General features: G+C 30.1%; 4 protein-coding genes across 4 annotated transcripts; 3 read left to right on the top strand and 1 right to left on the bottom strand.

Moving 5' to 3' along the window:
* Positions 1 to 82: 82 nt before the first annotated feature.
* Positions 83 to 2,357, top strand: LOC120181644 (MADS-box transcription factor 23-like). Its single transcript, XM_039186732.1, has 7 exons — positions 83 to 265; positions 1,035 to 1,113; positions 1,400 to 1,461; positions 1,673 to 1,772; positions 1,866 to 1,907; positions 2,010 to 2,051; positions 2,174 to 2,357. The coding sequence occupies exons 1-7, from the start codon at positions 84 to 86 to the stop codon at positions 2,273 to 2,275; spliced, it is 609 nt and encodes a 202-aa protein (XP_039042663.1). The 5' UTR covers position 83; the 3' UTR covers positions 2,276 to 2,357.
* Positions 2,358 to 11,108: 8,751 nt separating this feature from the next.
* Positions 11,109 to 11,797, bottom strand: LOC120181653 (uncharacterized protein At5g65660-like). The gene is made up of 2 exons (XM_039186740.1): positions 11,446 to 11,797; positions 11,109 to 11,365 (listed from the first exon to the last, which is right to left on the bottom strand). The coding sequence occupies exons 1-2, from the start codon at positions 11,677 to 11,679 to the stop codon at positions 11,198 to 11,200; spliced, it is 402 nt and encodes a 133-aa protein (XP_039042671.1). The 5' UTR covers positions 11,680 to 11,797; the 3' UTR covers positions 11,109 to 11,197.
* Positions 11,798 to 21,632: 9,835 nt separating this feature from the next.
* Positions 21,633 to 22,256, top strand: LOC120181681 (transcription factor bHLH19-like). Its single transcript, XM_039186767.1, has one exon. It carries the CDS (start codon positions 21,659 to 21,661, stop codon positions 22,145 to 22,147), a length of 489 nt encoding a protein of 162 aa, XP_039042698.1. The 5' UTR covers positions 21,633 to 21,658; the 3' UTR covers positions 22,148 to 22,256.
* Positions 22,216 to 22,758, top strand: LOC120181682 (transcription factor bHLH25-like). The gene is made up of 2 exons (XM_039186769.1): positions 22,216 to 22,512; positions 22,627 to 22,758. The coding sequence occupies exons 1-2, from the start codon at positions 22,234 to 22,236 to the stop codon at positions 22,699 to 22,701; spliced, it is 354 nt and encodes a 117-aa protein (XP_039042700.1). The 5' UTR covers positions 22,216 to 22,233; the 3' UTR covers positions 22,702 to 22,758.
* Positions 22,759 to 23,896: the final 1,138 nt, after the last annotated feature.

Below are 23,896 nucleotides of genomic sequence, written 5' to 3' on the forward strand. Positions count from 1 at the left end.
CCCAGATTTTCTACTTCTTATTCACTAAGATTGTTTTTGATCTTTCTTCTTTGATGACCTACAGAAAACAAGGTAGGAGGAGGATGGGGAGAGGGAAGATTGTGATCCGAAGGATCGATGATTCGACGAGCAGGCAAGTCACTTTTTCAAAGAGAAGAAAGGGTTTGATTAAGAAGGCCAAGGAGCTCTCCATACTGTGTGATGCTCAAGTTGGCCTTCTCATCTTCTCCAGCACTGGAAAGCTCTATGAATTTGCAAGTTCCAGGTTTTGATTCTTTTTACAACATTAAACCAAACCTGATCTTTTTGGCCTGATTTCCTGGGTGTCTTTTTTCACCTATTAAAAACCAGAAACTGGATCTTCGTTTCAAGCTTGGATATATATTGTTCATACTGAACCTGTGATGAAATTGTCAAAAGAAAAGGGTTAATTACAAAATGGGATAAGTTGGTGAGATATCAAGGATATGAAATTGGTGGGGTTTTTTTTTTTTTCTCTTTATGATCATCATCCTGGATAAAAATAAATAGTAAGTGCTTTTCTATGACGACGACTGCACTAATATTGGGAAGAATTGGTTTCAATTTTGGTGTGCTTCAACTTTCTAGGATTAGAGCATTGCATCCAATAATAAAGTTGAATGCTCCCACCATGAAAATAATTATCATATAAAACACCCTACTACTTGGATTGTATCTCACTTCAGCATTTTATTACTGTACATTTCCATATTAAGCTATGTATTAGATGTCAACCATTCGTTTAGATAACCTCAAATTTTCTCCAAAAGGGAAGTTCATAGTGAAAAATAAAAATAATCAAACATTTGATAGCTCCCCCAGAAACCACATAAAAATTGATATAAAGAAATGAAGTTAATTTATAGAAATTTGATTCTGAACCTCGGAAGCGATATTATTAGGAGAGACAATCATAAATCTCGAACATTCAATGATGCATATTCTTTTTCGTACATTACATCATTGAGATAGTTCTCACACTATTTTATTGTGTATAATTTGTAAAATAGCAGCATGAAATCAGTTATTGAAAGATACAACAGCTTGAAAGAGGAACACCAACAGTTGTTGAATCCATCATCAGAAGTTAAGGTAAATTTCCTTCCAATTTTTACTATACATCGACTACCTTTTATTACATACAACTTACGATAAAATATGTGCTTAATATGAATATGTTCAATTTTCTTTACGTTTATTCATATATAGAGAGAGGATCGTATCTCCATACTTATATTAAATACTTGTTGGAAAAAATACATTGGTGCAGTGCCCGTGAGCTCCAAGAAAATCCACATGAAAAAATCTCAGCAACTATAATACCTGAGAGATGTTTTTATGTTCTAGATTAACTTAAGATTTGCTGTTTACTTGACAGTTTTGGCAAAGAGAGGCTGCAATCTTGAGACAACAAGTGCTGAATTTGCAAGAAAATCATCGGTACACTGTTCACAGGGTTCAAAATTTCGTAATTTTCTTGTGGAAATTGTTAAACAATCTTACATACATACTTGTATGTACACATATACATACAAATGTATACACGTGGATATGCACACGCTGACACGCATGTACACATATATATGGGATGTGGAATCATATATGAAAGACATGGTGATTGACCGGCGTCTTAAAATCTGACATAAACCAGGCAGCTCAGGGGTGAACAGCTTTATGGTCTGAGAGTTGAAGATCTGCAGAATCTAGAGAACAAACTGGAGATGAGTTTGAAGGGTGTTCGCATGAAGAAGGTAACAAAAAATCCAGTTTTTCAAGCAATTTCCATGCATGATCTTATGGCAGTAAACTTGACATATGCTTATTTAAAAAAAAAACTTTTGCAGGAACAGATATTAACTGATGAAATACAAGAGCTAAGCCGAAGGGTCATTCAAAAACAACCCTAGCTGAGTTTTAGTTACATTTTTGTTCAAGATTGAATCACTTCAATTGTTTACTTACATTTCGCTTTCAACTTTTTGTTTCAGGGGAACCTCATTCATCAGGAGAATGTGGAGCTCTACAAGAAGGTAAATCTTATTCGCAGAGTGAAAACATGGAATTGTACAAGAAGGTATATCCATCAGTATTGATGGATACGGTCTTCTAAAACTCAGTCCAATGAGTTAATCAATTAGGGTTTATGACTCAGGTTTATGCAAATGGCCTGAATTCATATGGTTTCGGGTGTGGAGAGGGTTCAAATGTCCCGGTCCATCTTCAACTGAGTCCACCCGAGAGAGATAATGATTAAAGGTCACTTCATCTCCAAGCAAACTCCAAGTCTGCAAGAAAATTATTCCAGGAGAGATGAATCTGACATTGTTCGTGGCGTTATATTATTATATATGATAAAATCACTTTGAGTTTTATTAGAGGAAGCAAAATATTTAATAAAATACTGTTTACACAACTAATCCTTCATTATACATATTTTAATTAATCATTGTCAATGAGATCCTTAGAATGTTTGTGCATTGAAATTTCAAAATAAATGGGAGGACTTTAATACATTTCTTTCTCGATTATCTCTCTCGGTACAAGAAGGAAAGCATTGTGAGATGCAAGACTCTGAATTTTTCTAATACTTTTGTGCTCTAATATATATAAGATAGTGGAGTGGACTTCTCTGTTGCTTAGGAATGTGGGATATTACTCAAATGTAGAGCTCTCAGACATTGACGACTTCTTTTCAGCTCTAAAGTATTTTAACTTGGTTCGTTTATGAAATCAGTTCGTTTGTTTCCAATTTCATTGAATAATCTTATTAAAATGAAACAGAGAATTCTTATTCTCAACCACTTTCCTGAAACCTTCTGATGAGGGTCGATTTTGAAGCTGCCAAGTAGAGCCTAGCATTTCTACACTCCGGCCGGCCAAAGTGGTATATCGAGAGCGTTCAAATGTCTTGCTTTTATTTGCTAATTCAATCTTAATAATCAAAAAGAAAAACATTTGAACTCGTCGTTATAAATTCTTTTTATTGTTGTGTTGAATTAACTACAAAGAATCATAATATTTGATAATTCAGTACTGTTTTAAAAAGAAAAACATTATTTTTTTTTATCGGTGTTCATCATTTCGATACTTTCATGATATATTCTTTTTCATCGACTTAAATTTAGGGAGATTTTTTTAATGAAACACATGTTTTTATCATGTTTATATGTATGCCCTTTATAATAGAAAACACCCCATTCAAAAAAAACATGGTGAAAAAGAAGAAAACAGATCATTTGTGCTTTAATTTATGAAAGATGGTCAAGTGGCGTTTCCCTTGCTTACCGATGTGGGATTCTGCCCTCCTCCAAAGCTCTTAAGCATTTCTAGAGGTGATTATTGAGCGAGTCGATCGGGAATTGGATAGTACTTGTTAAAATATTTTGTTGCTAAACTCAACTCGTTATTCGTTAAAAATTTTGCTCTACTCATTGCTCACCTAATTGCTCGCCTCATTACTCGTTAAACTCATCGATTTTTTTATTTTAATTTTTAACTATACGTAGAATCTTCTAATACTATATAGAATTTAATATAAACATAAATGAATAAACTTAACCAAAAAATATCAAAAGAATGTATGAAAAAAATTCCAAGTCTAAACACCAAAATAACAATCATAAATACATTAAAATAACAATTAGGACTTGATATTTGGGTGTAGTAAAATAATGATTATTAATTGATAATTTAGGATTTTTAATTATTTATTAGAAAATTAATAGATTAGTATTTTATCATCTTTTTTTATTATGTATTAGTAAATTAGTAATTTTTAAATGAAATAATTTTTTAAGATAACTACTAAAAAGGTATAAAAATTAACAAGTTGCTCGCGAACTTATTGAGTCGAGTTGGACTTTGCTCGATTTAGCTTGTTAAGGTCTCGAGTCGAGTCAACTTGAATCGAACTTTTATCGAGTTTTGATTGAATCGAATTTGAACTACTCACGAGCTACTCAACTCATTAACAACACGACTTGTTTCTGGTTTTACTCTTCTCCATCTCATTCCCCCCTTATCTTTCATCATTTTATTTTTTATAAAATATAGATATGAGTTCTTCTTTATTTCTAGCTTGGAGAATCACTTTTAGACATGAGTTTGTTCATTCACACATAAATACATTCTTTTATCCAAACCAACAATTATTTTAGAACATTATATTGTAACATTAACTTTGAGATGTCGAATCGAATTTACCCCATCCATCGATTATCTGATCCGATCCGAATTTAAGAAGTTTCTACCTAATCTAAAATTTGATCTAATTTTTAAGTAAAATCTCATACTCGTACTTGACTCAACCTGGTATATAAAATTTTTATTTGATAAAATAAAGATATAATTGAAATATATATATATAGAGTGGATATCTTATTACAATTATTTTTGAAAATGTTATAGATAACTATTATATTATCTCTTGTCGAGTCAAAGATTTTTCACCGTTAATTCAAACTTGACCTTCAAAAGGAAAAAGAATCGAAACTGAACTTAATTTTGCAACAATAAAACTTCAACCATGGAAAATCAAGGTAGAGACGTACGGAAAAAGAAGACAACGTTTAGATTTGGTTTAAGGATATGGATTAGAAAAGTTTTTCTTTTGTAAAAAGATGTAATTTGTATTGAAAAGTCGTAACCAACAAAGTACGTCACAACTAAATGTCTAGTTAAAAAATCTCTCTAAATTTATTTAGAGGAAAAAAAATGCGCTTTGACGTGAACATAAAAGTGTAATATTGAAATGACTCTTCATACATATAAAGATGTAAACAATAGCAGCCGAAACCACGAAACCGACCTACAGGAGCAGAATTCCCTGAACCGGAGCAGTCAATCGACATCGCTCGATTCTTAACAAACCAGTGCAGCAATTTGCAAGGAACGTGCAGAAAACCCCACCATCGCAAACTGAAACAAGAACAGAAGCAGACAGACAAGCCCCTAAAGCGAGGACATCAAACCCGATAGGATAGCAGCAAAAGCAGGCAAGAATTCAACCTCGCCTAGCACCTACAGAAACCAGCAGAGATAGTACTTTCCCCTTCCAAAAACTACCCCTGACGCATTAACACCCTCAAACTCACAACAAATGCAAAAACAAAGCAAAACACACTTAACTGTAAATCAGGACAACGAATCTAATACCAGCGAAAGCAGGCTACCACCGAACCATAATGAAAATATACCAGAAAAGAATCTCCATCACAAAACCCAAACAAGAACTGAAGGAAAAAAAGAAAAATAAACCTGGAATACTCCAAAGGAGAGGGCCATTTGCGAATTAGCAGCTTGAAGGCTAAATCAAGAGAGGTGATTACTTTGCATTTTAACAACGGAGTAGCGTCTAACTGTTAATGCAAAGATAACGAAATGAACCAGCTAACAACAAAGTTGATGAATCAACAAACACCACTCACAATGGCTTCCGGATTACATACAAAATCATTAACCGATGGGAGCAAAGTCGGCCATAAATAATTCGCCCAAAGATCTATCTGAAGCATAGCTTTATAAAAGATCTGATCTATCGAAAGAGAAGCACCATTGAATCTGGTTCTATTTCTGCTCAACCAAATTGTCCAACTGAAACCGAAAAAAACCCAGTTGCCATAAGACTCGAACTCTCCTTCGAATTCTTTGAGAGAACCAAGTCTCTAATAATTGTTTAACATTTAGCGGGAAAACTAGATTTACTTTCCACACACTACACCAACGTCGTCAAATTTTCCAAACTACAGAGCAATGATACAACATGATCAACTGTTTCCGGCTCACTTTTGTAGTAAAGGCAACAAGATTGATCACCACAGTTGACCCTTCTTTTTTCCAGTTCAGACATGACCGGCAATCTTTGGTGGACTACTTTCCACAAAAAGCCGGAAACCTTCAGTGGAACGAATTTGAACCAAACCAATCTCCAAATTAGGTCTTCAGAATTACCGACGCAAGCCGTTTTTATACAATAAGATTTCGGATTATAACACTCATCCCGTGTTTCAGCCCATATTAACCTGTCTAAACCTTGTTCGATACTAATGGCTCTGTTCAACACATTCAAGAATTCACTCCACATTGGCTTTTCCCATTCAAAGAAAGCTCTTCTCAGCTCAATTCTCCATTCCCAGACACCGTTAACCCAACACCCATAATCTTTAATTTTTTCGCATTTTTTTCGCTTTTTTTTACCGCTATACTGAATATTCTCGAAAAAGCGGTTTTCAAACACACCTTTTCTGTCCAATAGTCTGTCCAGAAATCAATCTTCATCCCATTACACACCTCCAATCTTCAAAAAAGCTCGACTGATTAGACCCCCGACAGATTAGTAATATTATGTCATATCCAAGAGCATTTGTTATTATTGACAGCTTTAGGAAAGAGCTAATCCTTATCATAATTGTATTTATCTACAACTAACTTCCGCCATAAGCTATCATATTCCACACTAAACCTCCAAAATCATTTATTAAGCAAGGCACGATTTCTAATTTTGACATCAAAAATACCTAACTCCTCATGTGATTATGGTCTATAAATATTGTCCCGACTAATCCAATGAATATTCCTATCAGACTTAGAAATCCAAACGAAGTTCGCTATGCATCTATTTATGTGCTTAGCTATGGATTTAGGCATTGAGAATGTAGACATGTAATACACTGGCAGATTTACTAAAACAGATTTGATCGAAGTTAATCTTCCACCAAAAGAGAGCAATTTACCTTTCAAACTTTGAAGTCGATATCCGATTTTGTCTAGGACGGGCTGCCAAATAACCTTTGAATTCTTTCGATTCCCTAGCGATAGACCCAAATACTTCGACGAAAGCTCAGCCCAACCATAATGAATCAAATCAGCCCATCTCCTAACTCTAATCAGTTGTCTAATTGCGTAATACTAAAAGAAGAAGAAAATAAACTTTAATTAATAAATTGTTTTTTAATTCAATAAATATACACACATGCCTAACATTTTTATAGGAATTCCACTACAACTTCCTCTAAAGCAAGTAGGCTTTGGTTCATTGATTCACTTAAATTATATTTTAAAAAATTGTAAAATATTTAGCGACAGAAATATTATATTAAATTGATAAATAAAATATAAAACCTTATTATTTTTTGTTGTTGTTGCCCTCACAGTTTCAAGACTTCGTCTAGACTAATTCGGATACACTTGTTTTTGGTGGGTGAGTCTCACAACAAGGATATTTTACATACACAATGACTCAAACTCAAGCTCTGCATAAGCGATTTTAAGTTGCTAACCACTTAAATCAACCACATTGATATACAATCTTATTAATTTGAAACATATAAAATATTATGATAATTTATTAGGTAAAAGGATAATTTTTGTCCTTGTAGTAGACCCAATTTATCTCTTTCGTCCTATCGTATTTTCGTATCAATTTAACCCCCGAACTTTCTAAATTGCATCATTCTATACCCTTAAGCTTATTTTTATCATATAACATAGTTAGGAAAAAATATGTAGAAATTAACCATAAATCAAATGAGAGTAGACATAAAAAATAACACTGCCACAGCGATTAAGTCGATTTGATTAGAACAAGATTTAAAACCTTAGATTAGGAAAATAAAATTGAAAGTTCTATGATACATCAGCTTAATACAAGATTAAAGAAAAATACGATTTAAAATATTAAATAAATATAATATTTTAGATTACGTGTAACTTAAAATATTAATTTTTTATAAAAAAAAACTTGTTCATAACATTAAAAGAAAAACGTTAAAGAAAAAATATATATATGAAACAGTAAATATTTCGAATTGTGAAATAAGATGAAAAGCTCTATGGTGTACGCCATGTGATTTTGTGTCAGACATGGGTCCCACAAAATGGAATGCTTATCATCCGTACGTTTACAAAAATCCAAAAAAAAAATCATCCAAATTTCTTTGAAAATATAATTACCATTAGGGAACATGGTGGACCACATCATGCTGCTTTCTGAGCATCCTATGTCCAATCTACTACTATTCATAATCAGTTTTTTGGTATTTGGTAAGGAGGTTGTCTAAGGTACGCATCTTTAATATATAACTAATAAAATATCTATCGAAAATATTAATATTATTTTAATATTTTTGATAAAGTATTATTTAAAATATTATTTTTTATATAAAAAATATCAATATTAGACGTTATCTAAAATATTTAATATTTCTGATAAAACGTTATTTAAAATATTATTATTTTTATTTAAAATTTTATTTTTCTATCGAAAATTAGGTAACGAAATTAAAATTTCTTATAAAAAATATTTTAAGTAGCGTTTTATTAAAAATATTAAAAAATTATTAACATTTATGATAAGATATTTAATCGTATATTAAAATTACCATACAACAGAACTATCTGTTTTGTAGGTGGTTGGTCGTAAAATGTAATACATGAGATTTATATTTTTACATATAAAATTCGTATATTTTTATTATATAAATAATATTGTATAAATATATTTTAAATAAATCAGTAACTCTTTTAATAATTATATTCTTTTTGTTTAAAAATAAAAAATTTGTTTAATTATATGTTTTGATTTTGGGTAAACTACATATGTGATCACTGAACTATGGTCATCAACCATTTTGACCACCAACGTTTAAAAGTGATCAATCAGATCACCCAACTATTTAAATCATTTAATCAAGTAACTTACCGTTAATTTTTAACATATGTGATAATGTGATAATTAATAAAATAGGCAAAATTATATATTTGATTATTAATATTTACACATTATATCAATTTAATCACTATTTTAATTAAATTAAATAAATTTAATCCTCTAATCTAGATATGTCACGTGTCACTATATAATTAACAGATTAATTTAATTAATTTTAATATTTTAATTAAATAATTTTTTCACCAATCAAACGGTGACTCACCACCAATGTAAAGGCAAAACAAATTGAAATAGAAGGGAGCTACTTGGGGAATTGTACGGGTCCCTAGGCAAGCCTTTGCCACTGAGCTAAGTCATCTATTTGGTTAAAAAGTGCATAATATTTTATATATTGTGTTTGAGATTATTTCATATAAGTATATATACATATATATTAAATTATTAAAATAAATCTAATAAATTTTATTTCATACATATATAAATATATATATATATTAAATTATAGTTAATGTATGACTTAAAAATAAAAACGAGTTTAATATTTTTATTTAAATTATTTTTACAATTCTTTTAAAATAATAATATATAAATTATATTAAAATAAAATTATTTAGAGAATCCAAACCACAAAATAAAAATAGTTTAATATTGTTATTTGAATTATTTTTACAATTATTTTTAAATAATAATATATAAATTATATAAAAATAAAATTATATTAAAATTATTTAGAGAATCCAAATCACAAAATAAAAATATTTTAATTAAAAAATATTAAACTCGTTTTTATTTTAAGTCTTACATTGACTAAAATTTAATATATGTATGAAATAAATTTTATTAGATCTGTTTTAATAATTTAATATATATGTATATATGCTTGTGTGAAATAATCTCAAACAAATATATAAAATATTGTACACTTTATAACCAAACAGATGGCATAGCTCAGTGGCAAAAGCTTGCCCAGGGACCCTCAGCAGCTCCTTTCTATTTCAATTTGTTTTCCCTTTAAATCAGTGGTAACACGTGTCACCACATGATTGGTGAGAAATTTTATTTAATTAAAATATTAAAATTAATTAAATTAACCTTACAATCATATAGTGACACGTGGTATCTCCAGATTGGAGGTCAAATTTATTTAATTAAATTAAAATAGTGACTAAATTAATAGAATATGTAAATATTAATGATCAAATATATAATTATGTCAATTTTATTAACTTCCACGTCATCATCTCGTTAAAAAATAATGGTCATTGACTTAATTGAATGATTTAAATAGTTTAATGATCTGATTGATCGTTTTTAAATATTAGTTGTCAAATTGATTGATGATCATAATTCGTTGATCACCCATATAGTTTACCTTTGATTTTTTTTCAAAATATGTACATCTTCCGTATATCATCTATCAGAATTCCTCCAGAAAAAACACAAATATAATGATGTGAAAGTCGTATCTGATGCTTAATGCTCAAAACAGTGAAATTAGGTCACATGGGGAGGGGGAAATGGACAACGCCTTAATTTGTGGCACCCGAAGTGACTTATATATATATATATATATATATATACATATATAATTTTTTATTAAAGTAATTATAAAATAATATATATTTAAAGATAATTTTTAACTATTTAATATTTAACGTTAATATTTATAGTATTCTTGATATTTGAAATTAAAATCTCAAAGAATAATAATAATTTATTTGTCACCTAAATCGTTTAATTCGTACGAAATAATATATATAATTAATATTAAAATATTCTTTTTTTCTTTTATTTTTTAATTTTATTTTCCTTTTGAAATAAACAAAATTTAATTAAAACCTTTAATTGTACATCCAGTCATATATACTATTTTTTTTTCTTTTTTCTCTATCTTTATATTATTCAAATTTGAAAGAAAAATCTTTATTACTGATGAATAAAAGAGAGTAAAAAAATCAGGACATGAGAGGAAACTTCTAGGGGGTTTTGTTCATCTTTGTTTTTTAAACACTAAATTTGTCGGTACAGAAAATTAGGTATTATTACCAACCAAATTTAATTAAGAGGTTACTTCAAATAATAAATAATTTGATATCGTTTAAATATGTTTCGAGTTTAAATTTTAATGTACGTAGAAAATTTTTATTTAAAAATTCATTTATCAAAATTAGATATACAATTTAGGTCTATTCGAATTAATTAATACGAAGTTAAAAAAATTGCCAACTTTACGTTGCTTAACTTGTAAGCTCTGTAACAAAAAGAAAATTTGTCCAGAAAGACACCCACGGATCTGCTTAATTTCTGGACAAGAGTCATGCACTGATTCCTCAGTTCACCCGCAAGAGTTATTTACAGTGAATCTAAACACCAATCTCAATTTCGATACAATCAATGCTTTAAATGGATGCAAATAATGGCATAAATAAATTTACTACTCCAATATTTACAAATTTACCTGATGTTCTACACCGGGGGAATCAACTATTTACAACAAAATTGAATCTCCTAATACAAAGGAACTGGAAAACGAGGAGACTTGGGTGTCTGTTGTACTTCTATTACAACCTTAGCTTCTCGTGGAGGTTCACAGGGACAAGGCAATGCTATGAACTTCGGAATATTGTCTCCTGGCATTAGAACCGGCAAGCTTTGCCTCTGGTTCTTCTTTACATCCTGAATTACAGCAAAAAAAACTATGTTAAAATCCATTTTCTGACAAAGGTTGCTTTTAGTTGTAATATTGTTTTTTTTACCGTTTCGTTAGGCTTGGGTTTGAAGTGGGAAGCTTCAATATCAGCACCGTCGGCGGCAGCGTCGTCGTCGAAAGATCCACGGAGGAATTTGAGCTTGTCCCAGTGGTAACAGCAGGAGAAGATTCCGCTTAAGCTGAAAATGACAAGTAAGAGGAGAGCAGTGCCGAGGGGTAAGCCGAGAGACGGCCTAGATGCATCCATGTGTTGTTGTGGGGAAAGATCCTGATTTTCCATCTTCACATTACAATCTTGTCCTTGATGTGGCGTAGGCGGAGGTGGCGGATGGTGTTGCAGACGGTGGTGCTCTTGCTTCTGCTATTGTCTTACGTACGAGAAGAAGAAGAAATGAGGGTGAATGATTTGCGTTTGAGATATTGAGGCACACATGTATTTAAATAAAATGAAGTACAGAGCTTAGATTTTAATATCACGAATAAAGTAAATTAAATTAAAAACATTTTTTAACAATATTTAATTTAAATTAATTAAATAGTGGATCATCACTCGCGATTATAAAGAAATAAAAGAAAGTTGGGTGTAATATGGTACGTGGAAAGGTACATGGGTAAACGTCCCAAGTGTGCAGCACATGGTACGGTAGAGGGTGGGGTCGTGCAACCGCAAAGAGTGCAAAGAACGAACATGCTAGAAATGTAATGGAGCAATTCACGGCTTGAATTATTTTCGTACGTAGGAAATCTTAGGGTAAGGTATACAAATAGTTTTTCGATTATTAAAAATTATAAAATGGTATTTTAATTATATAATTTTGTTTTGTTGAGTCATTTGACTATAAAAAATTACAAAACGATCACCCGACTATTTATTATATTTTAAACTCATCATTTTTTTGGTTAAAATTTAACATTATTCTAATAAGAACGTTAACTTGCTGACAGTGATATGATAAAATCTTATCTCAGAATCTCAAACAATTATTACATTCAAGTCATCATGTTAACGTCAAGCTTAGAAAACAACTAAATTTTTAATGAAAAAAAGGAAAGTTTAGAGATAATGAATAGACGGTTCATCATTTTGTAACTTTTGATAGTCGATGGGCTCAACAAAACAACACTCTATAGTCGGAAGATCATTTTATAACTTTAAATAGTTAATGGGCTTAATAAAGTAGTATCTTATAGCCGGGGGACTATTTATGTACTTTAACCAAAATTCTATTAGTTTGACTATAATATTAGCTTCGATCAATATTATTTTAAATTAATAATAAGATTGAGATACAACTTGTATTATTTACATAAAAATATAATTTATATAAGTTACACATACATTTATGAATTCATTGAATGATCTCAATGAAAAAATGAAGTATTATTCTTCATAAAATCTTAAAAGTTTTGTGTTCAAGTAATTATATTTGCAGAATATATGAATTATTAATTAACGACAAAAAATAATATAGATAAATATTAACTTGTAATCATTTCATACTACTCAATATATATTATAATTAAAATTTTATTATGTATGAATTTGTTATAATATAAATATATTAATCATATTTTACATCAATAAATGAATTTAATATAATTATTTAAATTAATGTAATTTTAATGTTTTATGTATGAATATTCAATCAATCTATTATAATGGTTGATGTTCAAATTCATAACTTTTAAAAATGATAATAATTTTTCTAACGATCGAAGTAAATTGGTCTGTGCAACAATTCCCTTTACTTCTTTTGCTTTTTAGGATATTATTTATATACAGTGCAAGGAAAAAGAGCTTTATGAATAATCAAATTCTATGGGCGGCCTAGCTATAGTTTGTCCGTAAGCAAGGTGTATGCCAAATGTTTCCTACTGCAACATTTAAGCTTTTCAAATCATTAAAGCGATTTCAGTAATAAAAAATATTATTTTTTAAAATAATTTTAAGTTTGAATACTTACATTTGTAGAGTATATACATTTTTAATTAATTATAAACATTTTGAACAAATACTATTAAAAGAACATTTAAACTTTTCAACTATAGCACGAATAAAAAACTCTCAGGGTGCATTTGGTTCACGGAATGTAAGATTACCAGTGGGAATAAAAGATTACCAGGGAATATGATTACAGGAAATGTTGTATTTTGTGTTTGGTTGGTTTAGCAGGAATGTAAGATTATCGTGTTTGGTTAAAGGAATAAAAGATTATTGGAATGTATATTTAACCAAATTGTCCTTATTATATATTTGTATAATATTACAAATCGTAAAATATTTATATATTTTTTTAAAAAAATTAAATTCATAATATTTATATTTTTTTTACAAAATTAAAAATATAAAAAAGGTTTAATGAAAGGATAATTTTTTTAACCCCTGAACTTAATATAAAATTTTAATTATAGACTTTTTTTTGTAAATCTAAAATAATTTAAGGATAAATTTGTAATTTAACATTCGTAGAATTTTTATTATTCAATGACAGAAGAATAATATTTTTGAAAAAAAATAATAATTTAAGGGCATTTTAGTCCAAAATACCGGTAATGTTACAATACCTAAAGGAAGAGAGGTAATGACATTCCCGGTAATATATCCCAAAAAATCTACTATTGATAATAAAACATTACTGGGAATGAGATTCCCGGCCAACCAAACATAGGAATGTGGGATTCTCATCCCATAGGAATCCCACAATCCTTAAACCAAACACCCCCTCAGTAGTTAAGGGATAAATGTTATCACAAAAAAATAAGTTTGAGCACGACGTTTACAAATGTATTTAAATATTTATTATCAAATGATTGAAAATCTTTCGAACAAATATTATCTTATAATCACTTTAAATTAATAAAAATAAAATAAAAAGCTTTCCAAATATATAATATATCATATCTTTCATTGACGTCAGTCATCTACTCAAAATCTATCAAACATAAATATTTTAAAAAAAACTAAAAGGAAATCAAAATAATATAAGTTAATAGAGAGAGACATTTGCCCTTTCGAAGTTTTAAAAGACAAAATTTGAACCACCCCCAAGAAATATTGATGGGAAAAGATATGTAATAAACCTCAATAGAAAAGTTAAATATATTAGATTTTATTTTAAAAATATGTAAAAGTATGTTTTGTAATTTCTTACATAAGTCTTATTAAACACGCATCTAATATTTAAAAAAATGTTTTTAAATAATTATTTAAAGATTATATAAAAATATAAATAATAACAATAATATACACTATTAATTATAATTCAGAACAAAGCTAGTTTAAAATTCTAAATTAATTGAGAACATCATCCTTAACTAACATTTTAATTTTAATATTAATATAGATGGAAGAATATGGAGTAGCTGTCAAATTTGCAGAGTCGATTTGCCCATCTTATGAAATATGGAGGATGGCACGGATGTACACGGGATAAGGGAGGGCGGTCGCACTTTCTAAAAATATAAAATTATTATATATTTTAAAAAAAAATTTATTTTTATTAAAATAATATGTTTTCGTTTCTCTAAAATTTTATTCATCCCATTAAAATGTTATAAGTTTAGATTCATTCTCTCTAACATCAAATCCTACATCCATCCCTGGTTAATGAGAACATATTTAGCCAAAGAAATGTCGTGTAGGATTAAAATTTGAAACTATTGACAAAAAATATACATTGCCGTAAAGAACAAATTAGATTTCTTGGTAGATCAGTAGTTTTTGGGATGTTTTGGTAAAGTCAATGTACATAATTCACGAATTACAAAAATGTTTAACACGTAGCTTGTTACAAGATGGAATAAAGTTCATATTTATAAACTTAATAATGACCTAAAATCAATAATAACTAATAAAAAAAATTAAGAATTATCAAGGAGTGATTTTAATGGCAAAGGGTGACATTAGTTCGAGAAAATATTATATTCCGCCTAAAGTGATACAATGCATGCCTCCTTACGAGAGTAATAGACCGGTGGCGATTTATTCATTGCTAGAATCTTTGTACTGAGGAGGATGGATGCATGATTTTACGTTAGGAGGTGAACTAAAATCTTAAGGACGGAAACATATTTTCAATATAAAATACATAGAAAAAATTTAAAATATCTGATAATTTTAAATTTTTAAGAGGATAATTGTTCTCACCCGCCCTCAGTCCATCCCTGATCTTGAACTTATTTGAGAATAAAATATTAAAATATTTGGACACTGAGACCAATTGAAAGAGGATCGTTCAGGAATGTGCGAAATTCTTTGACTTGGTTCCTTTATCTGCTACCCATCCATAACTTTGTCTGTTTCGTGGAGTACTAGTTTTAAGTTCATATATACGACGATATAGATATTAAAAAATATTAAAGAAAAATAAAAGACAAAACCTTATCTTATTTATTCATTCATATAATGTGATTTTTGTATGTTAGTTTGTAGACAAAATTGACAATTAGTTTGTACTAACATCAAACTCAACACTTCTTTTTTTTGGTACGGCAATTTGGACGTGGAGCTAATCAAATTTCACTCATCATGTTAACGTCCAATTTAGAAAACTGTTGATTTTTCAATGAAAAATATAAGTTTATAACATAATGAATAGTCGGATGACGATTTTGTAACTTTTGATTGTCGAGGGACTCAACAAAGCAACACCCTATAGTCAGAGGACCAATTTGTAACTTTTGATTGTCGAGGGACTCAACAAAGCGGTACCTTATAGTACGGGGACAATTATGTACTTTACCCAATTATTAAATAATTAAAAATTGATATATGTGATTAATCGTGAAAGATATGAAGTTTTTTTATAAGAAAAAAAAAAGAATTATCTTAGGTATATTAATTCCATATTTTTAGCGATTTCATTTTCTGGTTTGAGGTGACAATTTAGTATATTAATTCAAAGCATCATGACTCATATATAAATATTTATTACACAGTGAATCAATTATAATAGGTTTAATATATCTTAGGTATTTAAATTTTTCTGAAAAATTTTAATGCGATTTAAATATATTTTATTTTTAACACGATCTTTAAATTTTTAGTTTCGTTAAAAATATTAAATATTAATTATTGTAGTATTAATATGATCATTTACGGTATTGATATAATTATTGATCAATCTCATATATTATATGTAGTTTTTAAAAATTTTGCACTCTACGAGAATCAGTTGGTATAGTGGGATGAGACACTAGATTCTTTAAGCAATGTCAGATGTTCAAATCCTAATGTTTGCGAATGGAACAAATTGGGTTGGGAGGGTCACTCTAGCTTATGCAATACTCGATCTGGATTAGTCGATTAATAGATCATATATTCAGTAATTAATTTAAAAAAAGAAAAATTCTACCTTCCGAAATTGACGAAAGCGGAATCACATGTATCTTTTTACTAATTAGATTTACAATTTTAAATAAAATAAAATCTTAATATGTGTCTCAAATAATACAATACATTTGTAATTTCATACGTGCCTCAAAATAGTTGTTTACTAATTTTTATTGTGTTGGAAATGATATATAATTTATCGTTTTTGCTTTATTGAAAAGAGAAATAGTTTTTATTAATAAAATATAAACAATAGGCTTAATGTCCAAATGAGTGCCTAAACTATACCTTTTTGCCAAATAAGTGCCTACATTTTTTTTACTCATCTGGGTTCCTAATGTTACAAACGTTAGCACTCTAGATGCTCAGACCGCCAACGGCGTTAGTTTTTCATGTTAAGTGACACGTGTCACAATTTAGTAATTTAAAATTTTTTATATAAAATTAAAATAAAATAAAATTATGTATTAAAAAAAACACACACACATAAATTTTGAAATAACCCCTAAACTTTGAAAACCTTTGTTTCAACCCCTCAACCCACGCTGACCGCTACCTTTTGCCGTCGAAGAACCTCCACCCAACCTCCCCTCCCCCGGCGACCAAAACCCCTATGAAATCGTGACTGATCAACCCGCGAACCCTAGGATAAAATCATAATCTCATGCAATTCCGACGGTGAATTGGTAACAACTTCATCGACATATAACTAGGACGATGACAAGGACTACGTTGACGGAGGTGGTCGTGGTCGAAGAGGGCGGCGACGATGGATTAAGGAGGTTAGGATTTGAGATTTTGGGTTGTTTTATATAATATAAGAAAAGTTATTCTTTTAATAAATATAATAATATTTTTAATATTTTTTAAAAAAATTTAAAAATTACCATGTTGTGACACATGTCACTTAACAGAAAAACTAACGTCATTGATGGCCCGGACACCTAAAGTATTAATATTTGTAATGTTAGGCACTCGGATGGGCCAAAAAAACGTAGACACTTATTTGGCACAAAAGGTATAGTTTGTCCACTTATTTAGGCATTAAGCCAAAATTTTAGGGTATACTACGTATTTAGTGCCTAAACTATTAGTTTTGGTTTGTTTTAGTACCTAAACATTCATTTTTTTAAAATCATACCTAAATTTTAGTTTTTGTTTCATTTTAGTACTCATGTTCAAGTTATAACGTTAATTTTTTTTAAAAATTGTAAGTTTAGGTATTAAAAGGACTAAAAATAATAGTTTAGGTACTAAACACGTTAAGTTTTGAACAATGGGTACTAAAATGAAACAAAAACTAAACATTAGGTATGATTTTTAAAAAATTAAAAGTTTAGGTACTTAAGCATATCAAAAATGATAGTTTAGGTACTAAATACATAATTTATCCAAAATTTTAAGATTTTTTTTAGAGAAAATCGCCTCAGTGACCAAAAATGTCTTATAATATACGATTTTAATCAACTTTTTTTGGATTTGCCAAAATGACCAACAAAATCGCAATGCGAAACAAAAATCGCAACGCGATTTAGAAAATCGCAATGTTGAAAAGAAAATCGCAACGGTCAAAAGAAAATCGCAACGCGATCTTCCAAGAATCGCAATGCGATTCAAAGAATCGCAACGCGATTGAGAAAATCGCAACGCGATCTTCCAAGAATCGCAACGCGATTGAGAAAATCGCAACGCGATTCCAAGAATCGCAAAACGGCAAAAGAAAATCTCAAAAGCAGTAGAGCTGTTCGTATTGCATTTGTTTCTTAAGAATTTTCTCTAAAAAGATAGTATCCGCGCGGACGTGTCGAAGACACGTATTACCACGACCACGACCACGACCACGACCACGACCACGACCACGACCACGACCCGAGACGAGACGGCGGCGGAGCGCGAGAGTCCCCCTTGTTCTCTTTCACTCAACAAGGAAATGAGAAATTCAAACCTTAAATACACTTCCCAATAGTGTTTCCAATACTATGTGGGATTGAACATTACCAACAATCTTCACATGTCAACCTATTTTGCTAAGAGCTTGAGTGTGACTATAAGAGAGATTAGTTCATTTGGTATGCCAAAATTGTTTTGTTTAGTGAAAAAGGGTGGGTTGCCGTATACAAATATAATTTCTACTCGGTTATGCATACATGTGGATTTATACACAACAATTCTACATTCAAGACTCTCCTCATAGCTGATCAATTTCTTGTAGATTTTTTGTTGCTTTGTGATATTGGAGATAAAGTTACAAGTTATGATTTTAAATTCTCTACTGGATGGAACTGGAAGCATAGTTCAAGTTTATTACAAGGTCCAAAGTTCCACCAAAGGTTGCAGGAACATCATTTCACGACAAATAAAAGCAATTTACTTGGCTTATGGTTTATTAGTTACACTTCTTCAAATGAACTAATCTCCAACAATTTTAGTGAATGGCACAGTCAAATTAAGCACACAAAATAGGTTGACATGTGAAGGTTGTTGGTAATGTTCAATCCCACATAGTATTGGAAACACTATTGGGAAGTGTATTTAAGGCTTGGATTTCTCATTTCCTTGTTGAGTGAAAGAGAACAAGGGGGACTCTAGCGCGCCGCCGCCGTCTCGTCTCGGGTCGTGGTCGTGGTCGTGGTCGTGGTCGTGGTCGTGGTCGTGGTAATACGTGTCTTCGACACGTCCGCGCGGATACTATCTTTTTAGAGAAATTTTTTAAGAAACAAATGCAATACGAACAACTCTACTGCTTTTGAGATTTTCTTTTGCCGTTTTGCGATTCTTGGAATCGCATTGCGATTTTCTCAATCGCGTTGCGATTCTTGGAATCGCGTTGCGATTTTCTCAATCGCGTTGCGATTATTGGAATCGCGTTGCGATTTTCTCAATCGCGTTGCGATTCTTTGAATCGCATTGCGATTCTTCGAAGATCGCATTGCGATTCTTGGAATCGCATTGCGATTCTTTGGCTCGCATTGCGATTCTTGGAAGATCGCGTTGCGATTTTCTTTTGACCGTTGCGATTTTCTAAATCGCGTTGCGATTTTTATATCGCGTTGCGATTTTGTTGGTCATTTTGGCAAATCCAAAAAAAGTTGATTAAAATCGTATATTATAAGACATTTTTGGTCACTGAGGTGATTTTCTCTTTTTTTTATTGAAAAATCAAGTGAAAGAGGGAATCTATGCAAATTGCAAAGTAACAAGATATCATTTTGGTAAGGAGACAACTCATCTAAAAAATATATTTTTTTTCTAGTATACAGTATACAAATAAAATGTTGTTATTATGTTTTATGGTATTTTTTCATAAATTCATTCTATATTGCAATTAGCTATAATTAATGATTTTAAATATACTATAAAAATAAGTATTATTTATTATATTAATAGTGTATCTAATAATACTCATTATAGGAAAATCAATATATCTAAAATGGATCATAAAATATATTGAATGTACATTATGTTCGAATTTAAAATTTGACCGGTTACTCAAACCGCTCATTTTTGGTTCCTTATATATTTTTAGGTCATGAGTTTTAGATTCACTACAAACATTATCCTTCTTTCCCTGGAGTGTCTCTTCCCTTCTAAGTAGGATTATAATTATATTTAGAATTTGAAAAAAATATTTGAATAAAATTAACAATTATATTCTAGCTGACGATGTGGAAATCTTAACCCTTAATTTGTGAGCCACGCTAATGTGTTTCAAGGCCTATAAAATTGCCATTTGAAATTATATATGAACTACAATATCTTAAAGTGATCCCAAATCTTAAAAACAAACTACAAAATCTTTAAACTTGGACAGTCTATTCAACCACCGTGACAAAGAAAACACAACAGAAGCGGTTCCAAAATTAGATATTAGGTGATTAGTTTATCAAATTTCAGATTTTTTGGACAGTAGCGGATCCACGTTGATATTACGATGGGTAGGTGCTCACCTTGAAATTTTCTGGAATTCGAATTTTCTTTTTTAAAAATCAAAAATTTCTTCATCAATGTATGTGTGTTTACATTGAAATTCTATGGTGTTCACTCTAAAATTTTATTGTATTAAAAAATTTGTATTATTAATATGTGTGTCAATCCTAAAAAAAAAAATTCTACATCCGCATATGTTTGGGGGTAATTAATCAAACGAAGATTGTAGGGTTTTGTCTGGGTCAGCCGTGTGGAGAGTGGAACCATCTTTGACCCACACCAACGTTGTGTTTTGATTTTAGGTTCCTGATTAATTTTGCATGCAGCTTATGACTTTAGATCTTGTCACTAAACCTTAATTGTAATTTCATCATAAAAATATCATTTAACGATCTCAATAGTAAAAAAAGAATAATATTTTTTAGAGAGTTTGTATCCGAACAACTACATTTTAAAGTGTATGTATATTATGAAGGACTAAGAAAAACCTTAAACTATTTTTTTTAGAAAACAATGAAATAATTATTATAGAATTCAAGGAAACATATATATATATATATATATATATATATATAAAAGTTTCAAAACAAATTCATTGTTATAAATGTAGTGAAATATATAATTTTATATTATATTCTAAATCCAAATATTAAATTCAAATGATGAAGTGGAGAGCTTCGAATTTTCACATTTGCGAGAACGCCAAATAGTTGGAAGCGCGTACGGTACACACATTTATCTATTGCCCTAATTATTTCCATTAAAACACTGCTGTTTACACTCCACTCTGTTTTTTTTTCAAGGTAAGCTTTCAATTTTCAACTTCCATGCTGACTTTCCCCCTAATTATTGGCAGATTTTTGTAGCTTTCCTTAATAATTGAACTTCATATTCGTCCATTTTAAGGTGCTTAGCTTTGATTCGTTTTAATTACTGGGTCTTTCATTGTTTTCTAATTTCTTTGGTGGCTTGATTTCTAAGATTTCAGGTGCTTTCTTTAATGGAAATGGGTGTTATGTTTGATTTACAGAAAATGGAGAATCCCTTGTTTTTCGCACAATATCAAACGATGAACCCTTTCGATGACATGGGTTTCGAGTCTGAAAGCTACTATTCATCCATTAATGATGAAGCTTTTCATCATCAGGCCGTCGACGACTTCGAGAAGCCACCATTAAAGCAAGTCAAGTTCAACAAGTGGAACCATCCCACCATGGCTTCTTCTTGTTCATCATCTTCCCATATAATCTCCTTCCAACACTCCAATTCATCTCCCCCGGTTATTTCTCGCCAATACTACGGCCTGGACCGTGATTTGCAACCTGCAGGAAATACAAGGACTCCATTACATGCACAAGAACATGTAATTGCTGAAAGAAAACGCCGTGAAAAGATCGCCCAGAGCTTCTTATCTCTTTCTGCACTCATTACTGGCCTCAAAAAGGTACAATTTCCAACTCTTTACATGAAGATTACTGTTATATGCTGATCTTATAGGTCTATATATTATCGCCGAAAGACAAAAGTTCAATTCTGGGAGACGCTATCGAATACTTGAAGCAACTTCAAGAGCGAATGGAAACGCTGGAGGAACAAGTTGCTAAGAGAACAGTTGAATCCATCAAATTTGTGAAGAAAACCCAATTTCATGAAGATGATAGCCATGGTTGCCAATATCCCGAGATTGAAGCAAGGATTTTGGACAAAGATGTGCTGATAAGAATCCACTGCCAGACAAACAAAGGGTGCATATCAAGCATCATTAACGAAGTCGAAAAGCTTCATTTGTCGGTTATTAATAGCAATGTATTCCCTTTTGGACAAGCTGCTCTTGATATAACCATTGTTGCTCGGGTAATCTTTTACAGCCTTGTTGCAAATTTATATGGCTCTTCGAATTTTGTTCAAACTTCAAACTGCTGTGGATATTATTTACAAAACCCTTGACATTGTTCATGGTTATTGCAGATGGAATCTGGGTTTTCGATGACGTTAAATGATCTTGTGAAAACCCTACGACAGGGTTTGCTGATGTTCATGTGATGAACTCGAGAAACCATATCAAAATTTTACTTTTGTATCTCCAGGCGTTCTCTATTTAGTAATGGAACCAGGCTGTTGGTTTGATGTTAAAGGGTATGGTGATATAATTGTAAGAAAATGTGATTATTAGATTAATGATAGTTTGTTTTTTCAGTTAATTTATTTTAATTCATGTTCAGTAGTTGAACTATAAATTATTTTTTAAAATTTTAGGGTAAATTACAGATTTAATATCTAAACTGTCAATTTCAGTTTGTTTTAGTATCTAAACTTTCAAGTTTTTTTCAAAATAAACCTAAAGTTTGGTTTTATTTCATTTTAGTACCCGTTGTGAAAAACTCTATTTTTTGTTTCATTTTATTACCCTCGTTCAAAATTTAACGTTAAATTTTAAAAAAATTGAAAGTTTAGGTACTAAAACGGGCCAAAACTAATAGTTTAGATACTAAAAGTGTTAAGTTTTTAATGGCGGGTACTAAAATGAAATAAAAATAAACTTTAGGTGTGAACTTTTATTAATCTAGCATTCAATATATGTTTTAGCAAACTAATATATATACATTAAAATTTTATTATTATTATTATTTTGGATAAATTAAAATTTATTATTCATTACTATGATATACATATATATATATATATATATATATATATATATATATATATATATATATATATATATATATATATATATATATATATATATATATGATGTGTTCGAATTTATATTGTATAAATTATGTGTGAATTATTCTTCATATTATTTTAGTTTTAGTCATTTAATATAAAAATTATATCTAAATATATTATGATCCAAATCTAAATACATTTGGATTATTATTCTAATAGTACATTATCATTATACTTATTAACACTAAAAAATAGAATAATTTTGTTTAAACGCTGGCAAATTGAATGGTTATAGAATATAAATATAGATTATCATCAAGCAACCACTTGACGACTTTGATGTACAAGGACATTTGAACTAGTAAAATTAAGGACCACAAAGTCATGTTTTGCCCCCCCCCCCCCACCCTGTTTCTGGTTGTTTTTTCTTTCTGTCTTTTGGGACAACTTGGTGGAAGTTTCCAAGGCTTCTTTTTTTCTGAAATGAACATTAATTCCCCACTATGCATCCAACATTTTCAATGTCAATAATTTGTTCCATACTTTTTCAAAAAGCTTGTACGGC

Source organism: Hibiscus syriacus, unplaced genomic scaffold (genome assembly GCF_006381635.1).
Source record: "Hibiscus syriacus cultivar Baekdansim isolate YM2019G1 unplaced genomic scaffold, ASM638163v2 tig00112530_pilon, whole genome shotgun sequence".
Classification (NCBI taxonomy): domain Eukaryota; kingdom Viridiplantae; phylum Streptophyta; class Magnoliopsida; order Malvales; family Malvaceae; genus Hibiscus; species Hibiscus syriacus.